The 17,166-nt window shown below is 36.7% G+C and overlaps 1 protein-coding gene across 2 annotated transcripts in view; it reads right to left on the bottom strand.

Annotated features, from left to right (window-relative positions):
• TRIM23 (tripartite motif containing 23) overlaps nucleotides 1–17,166 on the bottom strand; it is a 48,514-nt gene that overhangs the window by 30,728 nt on the left and 620 nt on the right. Inside the window, exon 2 of one of the 2 annotated variants that reach the window (XM_001366607.5) lies at nucleotides 12,096–12,258. In XM_001366607.5, the coding sequence (XP_001366644.4) occupies nucleotides 12,096–12,258 (163 nt within the window). Of the gene's footprint in view, nucleotides 1–6,350; nucleotides 6,394–12,095; nucleotides 12,259–17,166 lie in introns of those variants that run through there. The other variant, XM_016431321.2, reaches the window with a different exon arrangement.

Genomic DNA, 17,166 nt, shown 5'->3' with positions numbered 1-17,166 from the left:
ATAGTATTGATATGACTTTATAGATAGCTTTCCAAATATATTTTTCCTATTCCTTCCTTGGGGTTACTAAAAACCTATGAATCAATATATGAACATCTTCAAAATTCTAAAATAATTCACAAACACAGGATACCTAGAGTTGGATGGAACCTTAAAATCTGTCTGGTCCAAACCCCTCCTTTAGGCCTAATGAGGAGGGATTTGGCAACAGTACAAAAGCATTAAGTAGAAAAGTTGAAATTTGAAAAGGTCTGAAGACTTCAAAAGCAATATTCATCCATTACACCACACTGTTTCTCATGGTATTCAGATTTCTATTCTCTACTCTGCAAGAATCTTTTTACCATCTAATATAAGCTCATTAATATATATCACCTCAAAGAGGGTGAATATTCCGACATACTGAGTCACAGTGCTATATTGCTTGTAAAGGAAGGCAAATGGCCTATCACAAAATTAAGGTAAATATACCGAACCTTGGTTATGCAAAGAGTCTAGATTTCTTTATTGTCCAGATTCTCTGTACAAAAAACAGGAGAAACACTAACCAAAGTTACGTTTCCTCTGCTTCCTTATATATTCTCTCAGTTAAGTGCATTAGACTTCCTCTACTCATCAACTCTCTTGCCCCAATAATACAAAATCTTGCTCCATATTCTGAAATACTGAACAAGATCACCAAGAAAGAAGACGGAAGAAAGAAAAACACTGACTTTGCTTATTTACCACTTTAAAAATGAATATTTCCATGAAAAAAACGATATTCAGCTTGTCTAACAGGTGAATTTTTCAACTTAAATATAAGAAAAAACCTCAGCTGTGCTGAAATACATGACATTTATGCAGAATCTCAAAACACGTAATAGTAGTCAGTATGAAATAGCTTTTAACAAACAGCCTGAAATTTTATTTCCACTAAAAAGTTCCTTTCTTTTTGCTGTTTTGGAGCAATTAAATTTACGTAAACGATCATGAAAATTCATCTTGTCTAGCTCAAGTACTGCCAACATATCAATTAAAAGCTGGCACTCCAGACCAATGCTTAGTTCCTACTCTATCCTGAACTTCTGATTTATTCAGAATTTATAGGGTTAGTGTAAAAATGGAGACTTGAATCCAGGACTTCAATCCCCAGAAGTCCTTGCTCCACTTCCCCAGAATGCCTTGTAACTTCAACTGGGCTGAGAGCAAGATGGGGTATTTAACCTGGTTGTAAAAAGGCTCTGCTCTCTTTCCTACTTCCACTTGAGGGAGGATGTGGCTCTCCACCTAGCAGGCAAGATGTGAGTGGTCATGAATAGGCTCTTTGGGCCTAGAAACGTGCCTCTCTTACTTGTATTTTTTTTATATTTTAATCTTCAATAAACCTCTAAAAATAATACTCCTTGCAGAGAGAAACTAATTTCTACCTGCCTAAATTTCCCCAAATTTTAATCTTTACAGTTATGGCGACCACTATAGTGGATGAGAACTTCTCAAATTTCTTAGCCTAGAATTTTTCTTTTTAAGCCACGTTTCTCTGGTCAAGGTTTTTTTTACCCTCACAAAGCTGCTGCTTGTTCCAGCCATTAGATAGCTCACCCCACCTGGCTCAGCCACTTCTCCCTGCCTGCAGCCATGCACTCCAGACCAGTTTGCTGTTTGACCCAGATTGCAGCTCACCTGCCCGCTCTGGCCCCGGTCTTGCTTACTGCGTTCCTGTCCCAGCCCTGACCACCCCAGTGTTCTCTCCGTTCTCACCTGGTGCCTGCTCTCCTGGCCCTGCCTGCCTGTGTTCCTCCCTGCAACCATCTGCTGGCCACTGCCTGCCTGTTTCTGCGCCCCAGACCCACGCACTCGACCCCAGCTGGCTGCTGGTAGCAGACCCAGTTTCTTCAGGATCAAAAACCAGCTGGTAACAAATGGGGTAACTTTCCCTTAGGCTAAGCCTAAGGGGGGGGGGGGGGGATTGACCACGTGGGTGGATCATAGGAGGGGAGAGAGAAAAGGGAGAGAAGAAACAGACTTACGAACAGGAACTAAAAAGCATGGCTATTTTACAAGAATATCTTTTAATTGCATTGATCCTTTTATTGACTTCACCTGTATGTCAGGGAGGAGATTCAGCTCCCTACAACCATTTAGCTAACTATGGGGAAAAAACTGCGGCTCAGTGAACTGAAAGCCAGGCCTAGAGATGGGAGGTCCTCAGTTGAAATCTGGCCTGAGACACTTCATGGCCGTGTGGCCCTGAGCAGATCGCTTGGGCCTCATTGCTTACCCCTTATCAATTTGCCTTTGGACAATAGACATTTAAATGGATAATAACCCAAGGAACATTAACTTTAAAGACTGGAGGTTATATAATTTTAAGGCATTTCAGACTCCAATGGTTTATACAAATCTCTGTATTCTATTGCATTTTATTGTTTGCTTTGTTTAAAGTTTAACTTTGTGATTTTAAATTCATATATTACTGCATTCAATAGTATTCTGTTATACTGAATCATTTTAATGTACTGGGTTAACTACTGTTAAATTCTGTTGCTTTTCCCCTAGAACCATATTGAGATCATTGTAATTAAGCCCACATATTAAAAAAAGAGCCTTTCTATTTTTGCCTTTGTAAATTGTCACATAGAGGATAGGTGGACTTCATCAGAACAGGTCACAATTGCTATAACAACCTTTGGAAAATTTAATGTGCTAAATATCTCAACTGATTTTACAGGGTTTTTAAATATGATTTTTGGAATTTTTTTTAACAATCTCTGGTCATTTTTGCCTGCCCCTAACACGAGGTGTAAGGCTGAAGTGAAATACATTTTATAACCCCCAAACTTCCCACATTTCTAAATATGTGAATGGAAGTTGGGGCAGTTAATCTCAGGGCATTTGTACCCCTAAAAAGCCTCCAAAAAAGGATCACCTCTCATTTATACTCTTCAGCTCACTACTTTACTTCCACCAGAATATTTCTTGACGATGTTCTAAACCCAACATGAGTTCTACTTCGTTTAAAAACATGTTTATTCACCAAGGTTGAAAGATTGCTATGTTTGTAAAAATTGTGACAAATATCCATCAGTTCATAGGTTTTTAAAAATGTCATACAGCAACTTATGTGAAATATGATAGTGTGTTTGTTTGCTATTGTAATTAATTGGGCTATTGAGAATTTGGGGGATATTGATACCACATATTTGTACTACTGTACTTTAAAATGACAAATGTTACCTTGCTCAATTCATTTGCTCATACTTACAGTGGATCATGGCCAGATATGAAGAGGAAATGGATCTCATTTTTGGTGAGAAAGCTTTGTATTCTATATTTCCTTAGCTGACACAGTGTCAATGATTATAAGCTATATTTTTGAATTTTTAAAGCTCTTTTATTATTATATTCTTCTTGCATGTGCAATATACTATTTCAGTTTTTTTTATTTTTTCTCTCCTTTTTATATTTGAAGCACATGTCACCAGAATTACAATTTTCTTTAACTTTTTGATTTTGCAGTAATATAAGTTTAAGATACTTTGCTAATGCATGCTCCAAAAGCTTGTGACCATAAAAATGATGCCACTAATTGTTTACAGAAATTATGGGACTTTTACTTAATGATTCTGTCTAATTCCAGGACAAGATACACACAAAAGAGCCATTGCACAGTGCCAAAGAAGCCCAAAGCTAAACTGCATAATGCCAATCGAGCACAAGGTCAAAGAGACCAACCAATCCTGGTGGGATTTATGTAACTTTGAGCCTAGACAAAGAGGACTTGAATGTGTTTGGGGTTCAAGGTTGCGGCTGTTTAACATGTGTTAAAGGCAGGTCTTCCTTGTTCCACATTCTACCAAGTATCTCAAACTTGTCTCCTACTTGGCTCCTATAATCTGGTCACTTTTCTGCCTTTCATAGTGTGGTACTTTTCTGTAGTCCTGGCTACTGACTGGGTAAATGCATCATTGCTTAGATCATTTTAATTGGGCCCTGATTCAAGGACCTGTTATAGATTTATTTTTCCTTTACTTAGAATTTTTACACATAAGACTTTGATTGTCTATATTTTCATCCAGTATTTTCTTTTTTATTTGGATTTTTCTGATATCTTTTTAATTTCTCTTGCCAATTGATTCATATATCTCATACCTCAGCCATGCATCCCTAAGTGATCCTGTATTTTTCAATCACCCTCTTAATGGGGGAATGTAAAAAATGTCATTATTTAAATTGCAAAGTTTAAATTCCTTTTGAGAAGAATTTTAGGTAAAGAAAGATGCTACCTCTCTGAATCCAGAAACTGAACTGTTGGAGAAGATACCATGAAGAAGCCTCCAGACCACAAGCTGCACAAAAATGAACTTTGGGTGTGGTTGACTGAACATTTATTTGTATGTATACTTTCATGCCAAAGGGGACTGCCCCCTAACTGGCTTTTTGTCAATGCATCCAGCAATTATTGGGTTTTTTTTTTCTCTTATCCTCAATTGATTATGTTTTTATGATCCTTTGGGGAAGTCCTTCTTCCCAGAGGATCAAACAGGGCGATGTAAAAATGGGAGACTTGAATCCAGGACTTCAATCCCCAGAAGTCCTTGCTCCACTTCCCCAGAATGCCTTGTAACTTCACCTGGGCTCTTCACCTGAGCAAGATGGGGTATTTAACCTGGTTGTAAAAAGGCTCTGCTCTCTTTCCTACTTCCACTTGAGGGAGGATGTGGCTCTCCACCTAGCAGGCAAGATGTGAGTGGTCATGAATAGGATCTTTGGGCCTAGACACGTGCCTCTCTTACTTGTATTTTCTTTATATTTTAATCTTCAATAAACCTCTAAAAATATAATACTCCTTGCAGAGAGAAACTAATTTCTACCTGCCTAAGTTTCCCCACATTTTAATCTTTACATTAGGAAAGCTAAGAAAAGTGTAGTGCTGGGCATGCTTGGTATGGCAGCAACAAGGCTTTGATTCTGGACCAAACACAGCAGTTATTATATCCTCACTTTAAGAGATATGATTGTATTCCTTTCTAAGCTTACAAACATAACAAAAAACGAAAAATCTCTGAAACCCAGAAGCAATACCTGAAGTTAGAAATGAATGTAGAAAGGCTATAGTATCCTTCACACTAAGTTTAAAAAAAAAAAAAGACTTCCCTTACATGTCTAAATTCCTCCTCTTTCCAAAATTATGCAATTCAACAAATGACATATGCCAAAAAATAAATTACAGACTAATGAAAATAAAAGCTGACCCCCATAAGAGAATAACTATATAAGAGCAAACTGTAAGCAACTCAAAGATGGAAGACCATAATAAATCTAAAGTACGTAGCATAACACAGGACCTCAATGATCCCATTTTTCTCCTTCAGGACAAAGAGGTTTTTTGTTTTTGTCTCTGTATTTTCAATGTCTAGCATAGTGCATTACATATAGCAATTTATGCCAGTTTTTGTGAAGGGGAACAATTTATATGGAAAATGGGCCAGTGCTAGCTGCCACAGAGAGGCAGTAAAATCAAGCAATCGAAATAGCAGTGTCCGCTGAAGAAATCATGAAGGGGCAATAACCCTTGAAGACATCTGACCTGTTAACTGCTCTATAGTTACTAAACTGCTACATTACCTTAGCAGCCACACCTACTTAAAATCAAGAAAAATAAGTTATCATCAAATTACTTTGCACTGTCAAATACCTCAACATCAATGGAAACAAAAGTATAGATACATTCACATCTACTTTGTTGCTACATGCTAAGGACTACCAAGGCTTTTCCATCTCAGTTGCACCTGACATTTCCTGTATTTGCTGTGTAATCTCCTTTGAGAACAGGGAGACTCTTATTTGCCTATTTGAATTCGCAGCATTTAGTACGGTTCTTTGCACATAGTAGGGTTTACTAAATGCTTTTCTTTCAAGTAAGGAAGCATGTATTAATTGCTAACTGATACACCCAAGGAACTAAGGGGGTGGCACAAATATTCTCTGTCCCCAAGGAGACTTCATTCTAATGAGGTAGATACCATGCCTTGCAAGAACTATGAACATGCAAAATACACAAAAAGTAAATTGGATGTAATCTCAGATGGAGGCCACTAGTATTGATGAGAAAAGAATTCTTAGAGAAGATGGGATGTTGGCTGAGATCTGAAGGGAACCAGAAAATAGAAGTAAGGGGAGAGATAAATTACAGGCATGGAGAACAGTCAATGAAAAGACAGTGAGAAGAGTCTTGTACAAGGAGGAGCAAAAAAGTATAAGAAGGGAATAAGTATTGAAGGGCTTTAAAAAGCAAACAGAGGACTTAATATATGATTCAGGATTATGGAGCCAATGGGTTGCTAAGTAGAGGAGTAATATGGTCAGACCTGGGCTTTAAAAAGTTCAGTTTGATAGCTGAATGGAAGCTGAAGTAGACTGGGGAGAGATCCAAGTTGAAAAAAGACTACAGTAATAATCCAGGTGTGAGGTAATAAGGGCTAAACCAGAGAAGCTATTATGTCAGAGGGAGAAGGGGACTTATGTGGGAATTGTGAATTGTGAATCAACATGACTTGGCAAGAGGCTGGATATGGGAACAAGATAGTGAAAAGTCAAGGATGTTGGTTACTCAAGAGTAACAAAAGAAACTGAAAAGGGGGAGGATTTGGGAAAGGATATTAAGATCTGTTTGGACAAGCAAGGCTGTCATCCAGTAGAAGTCTAATACATAGATGAAATGCAAGACTAGAAATTAGGAGTTGCTTAGGGCTAGAAAAATAGAGCTGGCTATCATTTCCAAACAGAAGATATCTAAATCCAAAAGAAGTGATGAGATCATTAAGCAATATAGTATAAAGGGAGAACAGAAGACCTAGGACAGAACAAAGAGGTATGTAGACAGGGGTTAGATAAAGATTCAGGAAAGCAAACAGAAAAGGAGCCAAAGGTCAGAGAAAAGGAGAAACTGGAGAGAAAAGTCACAAAAACAGAGAAGAGAAAGAATATCCAGAAGATTAGATTTGACTATTAGATATCACTGGTAATCACAGAGTGCAGTCTCAATGGATAAAACTGGAAGGTGCATTGTAGTCTGAAAGAAAGGAAAAGGAGGCAGATGATATATGGCATTCTCAAAGAATTTTGCTATGAAAGAGAATAAAGAAATAGAATTATAGTTAGTGGATATGGACAGATCAAGTAAGGGTTTTTGACAATGAGAAAGATAAGAGAATGCTTGCAGGTCGAAAGGAAGCAGTCCTTCTGCATTAGTATTAGATTGAAAAACAGTGAAAGGAAGCAATCTGCTGCTAGAGAAGGCAGTAGGGAACAGGATCAAGGGTATATAGAGAGAGGAAGTTTGTTGATGGATGAAAAGATTTGGAAAACTGCTATGGTGAGTAGAATATTGAGCTGATATGAGGAAATATAAAAGAATTCCTAACTGCACTGAGAATCCAAGTGAGATTATGTAACTAATCTATGACAACTCAGGACCCAGGTGGACCCAGGCAACTCAGTTTCTCAATTTTTTCCAGCTCCAGTCAGCAGTGTTAGTAAGAACAAAGGTAGCAGATGGTCAGAGGGATCCCAAGGTTGGAACTATATCAAATGTGATATGAGACAGGAGAAGAGAACAAGGGACACAAGTGCAGGAGAACTGAGTTGTTTCACTAAAGGATTAGGTCAGGGAAGAGAGGGGAATGTAGACAGAGAAAGGGTGATGGTCTAGGAAAAGAAATAAGGAATGAAGCGAATAGAGGCTAGTCAGAAAAAAGAACTTGGTTAGAGGTTGTAAGGCAAAGTGAAAAATGGAATGACAAATTAAGATATGCCAAAGGAATTTCAAGATTTATGAATGCAGAAGTGAAACACTTCTGAGACAGCAAGATAAAAGTACAAATATGTCTATATGCAGCTGAAATGGACTGCAAAAGCAAGTTTTGAGAATGAATAAATTGAAAAACTAGAAAGTTAAGAGGACAAAGGGAGTATCAAATTCCCTAGCAAGAAAGCAAGAGTTGGAGAGAAAAGAAAGACTAAAAGCCAAGCACTAAATTCATTGTAAAAGGAAGAAAATTGTCCTAGAGGTCAGTGAATAACAACTACCAGAAGGATGAGAGAGTGACATAAATATGGACTGAATGAACCTCAAAGGAGAGGTATCTGACTTATGATAGCAAGCTGGTAGGGGTAGAGAGAAAGTTATCTGAATCACAAAATGTCAGATACCAATTATTAAAAATTGTTTCTGCATGTAATTGAAAAAAAAAGTCTTAAAAAAAACCAGACAAAGGCAATTCAAGCTAGATCATTAACTCTTGAGAAGAAGTACATTGGGGGAGGAGGTGATTAGACTGTTCAGGATTCTCTCTCAATGTCCAACATTGTGGCAGATGCTGATGTTGAATCCTGTGGATGAAGGAAGCCTAACTACAAGTAGGGAGACTTAAGACAAGAGGCAGAAGTTGGCAATTGGAGAAGGGCCTGATCTGGAACAACCTCCATAGTATTAGATATGTCCTAGAGCAAAGATAGAGGACAGAGACCTGGATCCAGGGCTCACAAAGGGTATCCTCAGAAGACTAAGGGTCAAAAAGGCTTAATATGGCAACACAGTATATTCCATGAAACCTCCTAGGGACAAAAATACAAGTCACCCCAAAGAGATAATGGACACAAAGACTTGTACAAAAATATTCATAGCTGCGCTCTTTGTGGTGGCCCAAAACTGGAAAATGAGGGGATGCCCATCAATTGGGGAATGGCTGAACAAACTGTGGTATATGTTGGTGATGGAATACTATTGTGCTAAAAGGAATAATAAAGTGGAGGAGCTCCATGGAGACTGGAACAACCTCCAGGAAGTGATGCAGAGCGAGAGGAGCAGAACCAGGAGAACATTGTACACAGAGACTAATACACTGTGGTATAATCGAACGTAATGGACTTCTCCATTAGTGGCGGTGTAATGTCCCTGAACAACTTGCAGGGATCCAGGAGAAAAAAACACCATTCATAAGCAAAGGATAAACTATGGGAGTGGAAACACCGAGAAAAAGCAACTGCCTGAATACAGAGGTTGAGGGGACATGACAGAGGATAGACTCTAAATGAACACTCTAATGCAAATACTATCAACAAAGCAATGGGTTCAAATCAAGAAAACATCTAATGCCCAGTGGACTTACACGTCGGCTATGGGGGGCGGGGGGGAGGAAAAGAAAATGATCGATGTCTTTAACGAATAATGCTTGGAAATGATCAAATAAAATATATTTTTTAAAAAAAATACAAGTCACAGGCAAGCCAGCTGGGTCTGTAAAGAAGCAGCATGTTCACTGATTGTTACATTTAACTGAATTTAAACAAGGGGGAGACATTTACTGCCAAGATCCTAACAACCCTGTTACCTACTTCCATCATTAACTCCTAAATATTTATTTCTTGGCCTTCAAAAGTTTGTGATTCCTATTTATGATAAATTAAGGCCTGCTAACGTGATTCGAAAAAAGTTTCACTACGGGGCAGCTGGGGGGCTCAATGGATTGAGTCGGGCCTAAAGATAGAAGGTCTAAGATTTAAATCTGACTTCAAATACTTCTTAGCTGTGTGACCCTGGGCAAGTCACTTAACCCCCATAGCCCTTACCACTCTCCTGCCTTGGAACCAATATACAGTATTAATTCTAAGATGGCATGGGTTTAAGGGGAAGGGAGGGAGGAGAGGAGAGAGGAAAGGAAGGAAAGAGAGAGGGAGAGAGGGAGGGAGGGAGGGAGGGAAGAAGGAAGGAAAGTTTCACTTTACATGGCATTCTGGTAGGCCTTAACTCATTTTTAAAAAAACATAAAATAACATTTGGCTATAAATACTTCAGAAAATTCCAATGAAAATTTAAAGTTAAGTTTTAAAAGATCTCACGACTCACAAACCCTTCTAAACTAATAACACTGAAAGACAAAGGGTAGCTAATGACCATTGTGACATTGTATAAAATTAACCTAAAGATCCAAGCTTTTGAGAGAATTCACTATTTGACAAAATCTGGGAAAACTGGAAAAAAGTATGGCAGAAACTAGGCACAGACCAACATCTAACACCGTATAGTTAAAATGAACACATGATCTAGAACTAATCAACAAATTAGAGGAACATGGAAAACCTGTCAGATTTATGGAGGAAAAGAATGTATTACATTCTTTTTTTTTTTTAAACCCTTACCTTCTGTCTTGGAGTCAATACTGTGTATTGGCTCCAAGGCAGAAGAGTGGTAAGGGCTAGGCAATGGGGGTCAAGTGACTTGCCCAGGGTCACACAGCTGGGAAGTGTCTGAGGCCAGATTTGAACCTAAGATCTCCCATCTCTAGGCCTGGCTCTCAATCCACTGGGCTACCCAGCTGCCCCCAAATGTATTACATTCTTAAAAAATGACTTACAAGACAGAGAACATTACGGAAAAATGAAATAGACAATTTTGATTACATTAAATTTAAAAGTTTCTCTACAAATAAAACCTATAATAGTCAAGATTAGAAGGAAAAAAACAAATGGGGGGGGGGGAGGAATTAATAGTTACTGTCTAACAAAAGCCTCATTTTTCAAATATATAGAATTCTGAGTCAAATTTATGAGAATGCAAAGCACATCCCAACTGATAAATTGCTAAGAATATGAACAGGCTCTCAGATGAAGAAATTTAAACTCCCTATAATTATATGAAGATATGTTCCAACTCACAATTGATTAGAGAAATGTAAACTAAAACAACTCTGAGTTATCACCTCATACCTATCAAATTAGCTAATATGACCAAAAAGGAAAATGATAAATGTTGAAGATGTGGGAAAATTGGGACACTAATGCATTGTTGGTGGAACTGTGAATTCAGACAACCAATCTAGAGAGCAATATAGAACCATGTCCAAAGGTGCATAAATTATGTATACCCTTTGTGACCCAGCAATACTATTGGGGCTATATTCTAAAAATATCAGTGATAGTGGAAAAGGACCTATTTGTAAAAAAAAAAAATTAGCAGCTTTTTTTTGTGATAAAGAATTGGAAATTGAGGGGATGTCCATCAATTGGGGGAATAGCTGAACAAGAAGAATGGACTACTATTACACCATAAGAAATGACAAACAGGATGAGTTCGGTAAAATCTGGAAAAAATTTTATGAACTGATGCACAATGAAGTGAGTAGAACCAGGGGAACAGCGCATATATTAAAAAAAATATGGTACATTTATCAGCTGTTGAAGGACTAAAGTATTATCAGCAAAGTAAGGTTCCAACATAATTCCAAGGGGTTCATGATGAAAAATGCTAGCCACAGACAAATAAGGAACTGTCTGAATGCAGATCAAAGCATGCCATATTTTACTTTATTTCCTTTAAGAGTTTTTATTATGTGTGTGATATGCCTTCTGTCACTGCATGAGGAATGAGGAAATATGTATTGCATGACACTGGTATAACCTGGTATATACTGGTATAACCTATATTAGACTACTTACTGACTTGGGGAGGTGGCAGGGTGGGGAGAAAAAGATTTGAATCACAAAATGTCAGATATCAATTGTCAAAAAATGTTTCTGCATATAATTGGGGAAAAAAGTATTTTTAAAAGGACAATGGGAAATTATCATATATACACAAAATCTTCATCTCTCATGAGCAATACATTGCTCCCAACCTGTATTTAAAAGAAAAAATGTCAAGTCCCAAATGATTTCACAAACTTTCATTATTAATGCATTGAAACTGAATTAAATTATATATTGGTGTTTAACTGGATTCAAATTATATCACTTAAACTGAATCTGCAATTGCAACATTAATTAAATCAATATTCATTAAATCAACATTAATTAAATCAATAGTCCTTCAAATAAGTATATTTTCCTAAATTGTCTATAATAGCTATTATACAAAAAGCAACTAAATATTTCAGATGAGATAAATTTTTATACCCAAATAATATCAAAGGCTAACATTTTTCATAAAAATACTAAATTTCGGTAGCCTATTGTTATATATGCTGTTGATCATTTCAAATAATGTGAAGAAATTTTTTTTGATTGACAGTGACATAACAGAAGGGATAAAAATTTTAAATAAAATGTTTATCTACCTAGATCAGTTACTTGACGATCAAATGGGCATCGAATTGCTCTTCCATGGAGGGGAAGGCGTGTAAGGCAGTCATGACAAACAGTGTGGCCACACAAAAGTAGACGTGGAACTTTGTCTCCTTGCAAAGAAAACACATCTTCGCAAACTCCACATTCTAGAACCTGGAATTTAAAAAGGAAACAGATTGACTTTTTCATTAATTTCTTGGGTTCAAATCTGGACTTCAACACGTACTAGATGTGTGACATTTAACCTCTGTCTGCCCGTATCCTCACCTGTATAACAGGGATGATGATGATATCTACCTTCAGGGATGTTAAAGAGGATCAACTGAGATCATATTTGTAAATTACATACTGCTTGGCATATAAGAAGTGCTATATAAATTATATAAATGCTATTATATTCATTAAATTTTAAATATATGTATTTAAGCTTAACTTATTTGTATAATAATTTTATCCTACCTGAATAAAGCTTCCTTTTCATAATTATCCAGGTTGTGATGTTTTAAATTTCCTTTAAATTTCAATTTGTATATTTGACAAATCCTACAAGAATGTCACGATGGAACCCATTTTAAAATGAGGTATGGGTGGATAATAGGATAACCACATATCTAGTTGAATTACTTTACAAGTTTTGTTACAACATTTAAACTTTTGGTAATTATGACCCAAAGTACGTATCTGGATCTGCATGATAAATGCACTGTTTTCCTATATTTCTTTTTAAAACTGATTCCTGTGGTAACACAACAGTAAAACAACATTACTTTGATATTCAGATTTTAGTATTTGTTCTAGGATGAAATTTTATCTTTCTATCCATGAAAAGATGTTCCCAAAGTACCTTTTTTTGTTTGATCTTGGTTCATTCTTTTTGGTTCTGCTCTGATAAAAGTTAGAGGATTTCGGTAAAATTTTGCACTTTTATTTAGTAGTTTTATTGATAAGTTATTACATATATAAAATAAAAATAAATAAAAGATACACTGCTCTGACATTTCTAAATTCCTAAAACAAAGTACTTAAAAGTGTAAGATTGGAAAACAAATGTTAAGATTAGTAGATGTCCTTAATCAACCACTGGACCCCGTAATGAAATTGAAATGGAAACCAAAAATATGACCAAAATGAATTAATATTCCAAAGCCAGAATCGAATTGGAATCGCAAATATTTTAAACATTACTATAATGTCATTTATTAGCTCATATTTTAAACTACAATTGGTCATATCTGTTACTATAAACCTAGAAAAGTAGCATTACATCATAGCTGATTAGAAAAGATTTATATCTGATTTGAAAATCTTTCACAGTAAAATAAAACAATTTAATTTTAAAACAAAAAGTTTTTAGCAGTGGTTTAAAACTATTAAGAAATATATAAAATTCTCCTAAATCTGCTTCTAATACTATTATATATCTAAGTATGGATCATCTTTCACAGGCAAAGTCAACAAAATTCAAATTGCCTTAACATAATTCAACTGCTTCTCATGGTATTGGATGGCAATATAGAGAACAGAAAAAAAAATTCTATCACAAGTCTAATTTTTAAAAAGCACTAAAAAACTTTTATTACACATCACATCCTAGTTTTCAGTTACATTAGAAAAGCTGTCATCTCAAGGACTGAATTTAAGATCATATGTTTGGAATTTAAAGCCCTTCATAATCTGTCCCTTTTCTACCTTTCTGAGTCATTCCACTCTAAATACCATACAATCCAGCAACACAGGCTTTCTTGTTCCTCATACAAGACATTTCATTGGCTCATTCCCCAGCCTGGAATGCTATTCCTACTCACTTCCACTTGGTAACTACCCTAACTTACTTCAAGACAGCCTGAATCTTACCTTCCAAGTCCCCTATTAGTGAGGATGTCACTGATGTTGTCTCTCTGACATTCTTTCTGAATGTCCATAGTTGTTTGCATGCTATGTTCCAAACCCTGGAATCAGAGTAACCTGAGGGCAGGAAATGCATTTTTGCCTCTGTATCCCCAACACCTTGCACAGTGTCTAGTATATATGGTTTAATAAAAGCTTGCTGAATGACTGACTGGTTCATATACGGCAGTTTCCTTAGAAAGGGAATGTATTCTATCATTTGTAATAAGAGGTTATAGTTCAATTTCCTTGATCACATGGTTGGATGGGGATATGACTGGGGATATAGACTATACGATTACCCTAGTGCAAATATTAATAATATGGAAATTGGTCCTGATCAATAACACATATAAAATCCAGCTGAACTGCTCATTGACTATGGGAGAAAGGAGGTAGGAGGGGAAGAAAGAATAGGAATCATGTAGCCATGGAAAAATATTCAAAATTAATTAATTAAATAAATGAAAAAAAAATTTTGAAAGAGGTTATAGTTCAAATATCCTAGAATATCATTAAGAAAAATTTTCAACTGGCAGAATAGAAAAAAAAATTGCAGACAAAATTTTAGTTGAATCAAAAAAAGGAAACTGCAATAAAATTTTGTTTCATGAAACATACATCTTTTTGTAATCTCCTAATTATACATTCCTTAACAACCAGGCCTTGTTCATCCTTGTAGTTCTCTGTAGCACCTTGCATGTGCCTTACATGTATCAACAGGCTTTGAACAAAGCTATTAATTTGTGCTGAATGAAAATGGTCATCTCCCTCTCCTTACCTCTAGATTTTTGTACCTTTGTTTTTCTTAAGAAAGGGAGTACTGAGTAACAGTACTTTACATGTATTTGACATACAATTACAAAATACTTTACATTCCTAAGATCATGGATTCAAGAGTTGAAAAAGGACTTTGAAGTCATCTATTATAACTCCTTCCTACATTTTTTAATGAGGAAAATGAGAACCAGATATTTTATGTGGTTAAAGTAACAGTGGTAATGGGGGTAGAAGTGGAATTTGAACCCACCCAAGTCCTCTTAGTCCAAATTGCCCAGTGCAAGTCAATGCTCTCTGGAGTACCAAACACAGAATATTCCTTTTAGGAACTCAGGTTTTGAAAATAAACTGGACTATTTTCAAAAAGAGGTTACCCAGATGTTAAAGATTATTATCTCACATGATCCACATAACTTTATGTTAGGTGTTTTTTTTTTTTTAAGCAAGTAGTATTCTAATTTTGCTGATGAGGAAACTGAGGAGGCAGACCTAAGCCTCAAATGAATCAGGATTCAAAACCAAGTCTTGTGATTCTTGGTCCAGAACCAAATAATTATTTAATTTTTTAAGATTGCACAAAAACATCAAATTATTAATAAGTCTAACAGGATTCATTCCAAATACAAAATTTCCAAAGGTGTATCTTTTTTTTATTAAAGATATTATTAACACGGAGATGAATGATAATAACAATGTATTCCTTGAAATTATGACTTAGGATCCAACTAAAATTCTAACTTTTGGAGTACATGTCACAGATGAACCGAACAGGGCTTATCCTATCATTTATGAGCTTTTGGGTAACTAGCTACACTTTCATGGACAAAAGCAAACAAATATTACACTGAATTCTGCACTGTATGAGTTATATGTAATATATTTAGTCTCCAGAGTACTTCTGCAATGAAAGTGTCATCATCCAATTTTTAAAATTAAATGAATTAAAAAGGTAAGTTGAACAGTCCATAACAATCGCAAGTTATTTTGCTGCATTCTGCTGTAGTTTTAAGAAACTGACATTATTTCAAGATAACCTACTGGAGACCATAAAAAGATATTTTTTAATCGTAGCATTTGATTTCTTACAATCCAAAAGCCAATGAAATATAGGATGTCCTAAAAATCTTGGTTTTTTTTTTTTTTAAACTGTGACAGCTTAGTTTCTTTTCAGCTCTAAAGAGTTCTTTCAAGCTTTGACATGACTTTTGGGGAAAAACGGATATTGTGAACGAGTATGCTATCTACTAACATACGTTAACAGCACTGGCACTAACAAACAATAAAGATGTGAAAAATGAGTTCTAAACACTCCATTTCACATTTTTTTAATGGTTTGAAGCCAAATCTTCCTTTAACAGCCTGAAGGGGTTGCATAAGGCTATTAGAGTAGCCAGAAAGGACTTATATGCTCTTGAGATATATTCTATTTGAGTTTTCAAAATGTTAACTAACCCTTCCCAGCATCATAAAGAGAATATTTCGTTTTGTGGGCAAAAGATGCATTTATTTCAAAGCCAGCTCTAATACTTAATATTCATATTGCTCTTATGCAATTCTTTTCATCAGGCCTCAGTTTCCACATCAGTTAAAACTGGATCAAAGTCTCTACCTGAGGTCCTGAACTTTTAAAAATTAAACTGTTTATGATTATCTTTCGACATGACTGGCTTTTTATGTAACCTTATGCATTTAAAAATATCCTGAGAAATAGCTTCCCCCAGACTAACAAAGGGGCCAGGACACAGAAAAAGCTTGAACCCCCTGAACTCGAGGATCTCCAAGATCCCTAACAGCTCTAATGCCCCTTTAGGACGTCTTATCTGTAGGGAGGCACACTGTTCCCCTAGAGAATCCTTCAAGTGCTTTTTCCGAAATGAAATGTAAGAAAACTGACCGACGCAGGCTCCCCTTTTAAGAGGGGATGGAGGGAAAAGCTACTCAAGGCCCAGTGAAGTGCAAGGATACCGGAGTGGAAAAGGGATGCCGGGGGGTGCCGGGGTGGGGAGTTAAAGAAAAGAGGGGAGGAGGAACGGAAGAGGGGGAGGGGAAGCTATTCACTGTCCAGTGAAGCCCAAGGATGCAGGGTGAGAGAAGGATGAAGAGGAGGAGGAGCAAGAAGAGAAGAAAGGGAGAAGCCCAGGGATGCAAAAAAGGGAAGGATGGGAAAAGGTGGAGAATTAGAGAAAGGGAGACAAAACCCAGGCCGGTAAGGGCATCTGCAAGACTCCCCAAAGTACCGCAAGCGCCAGAGGCTGCGGGAAGGGGCGCTAAGTGTAGGCCTTCTGCGCAGTAGCAACCCCCGAGCCCACGCCCGGGAGACCCCGGAGCGGCCCTCCGCCGCCTAAAGGGAGCAGGGCAAGGAGACGACAACAGGAGGGGTAGAAAAGACGGAGG

Source organism: Monodelphis domestica, chromosome 3 (genome assembly GCF_027887165.1).
Source record: "Monodelphis domestica isolate mMonDom1 chromosome 3, mMonDom1.pri, whole genome shotgun sequence".
Classification (NCBI taxonomy): Eukaryota; Metazoa; Chordata; class Mammalia; order Didelphimorphia; family Didelphidae; genus Monodelphis; species Monodelphis domestica.
The sequence above is the reverse complement of the archived record's forward strand: the minus strand, read 5'-3'. Positions and strand labels throughout refer to the sequence as shown.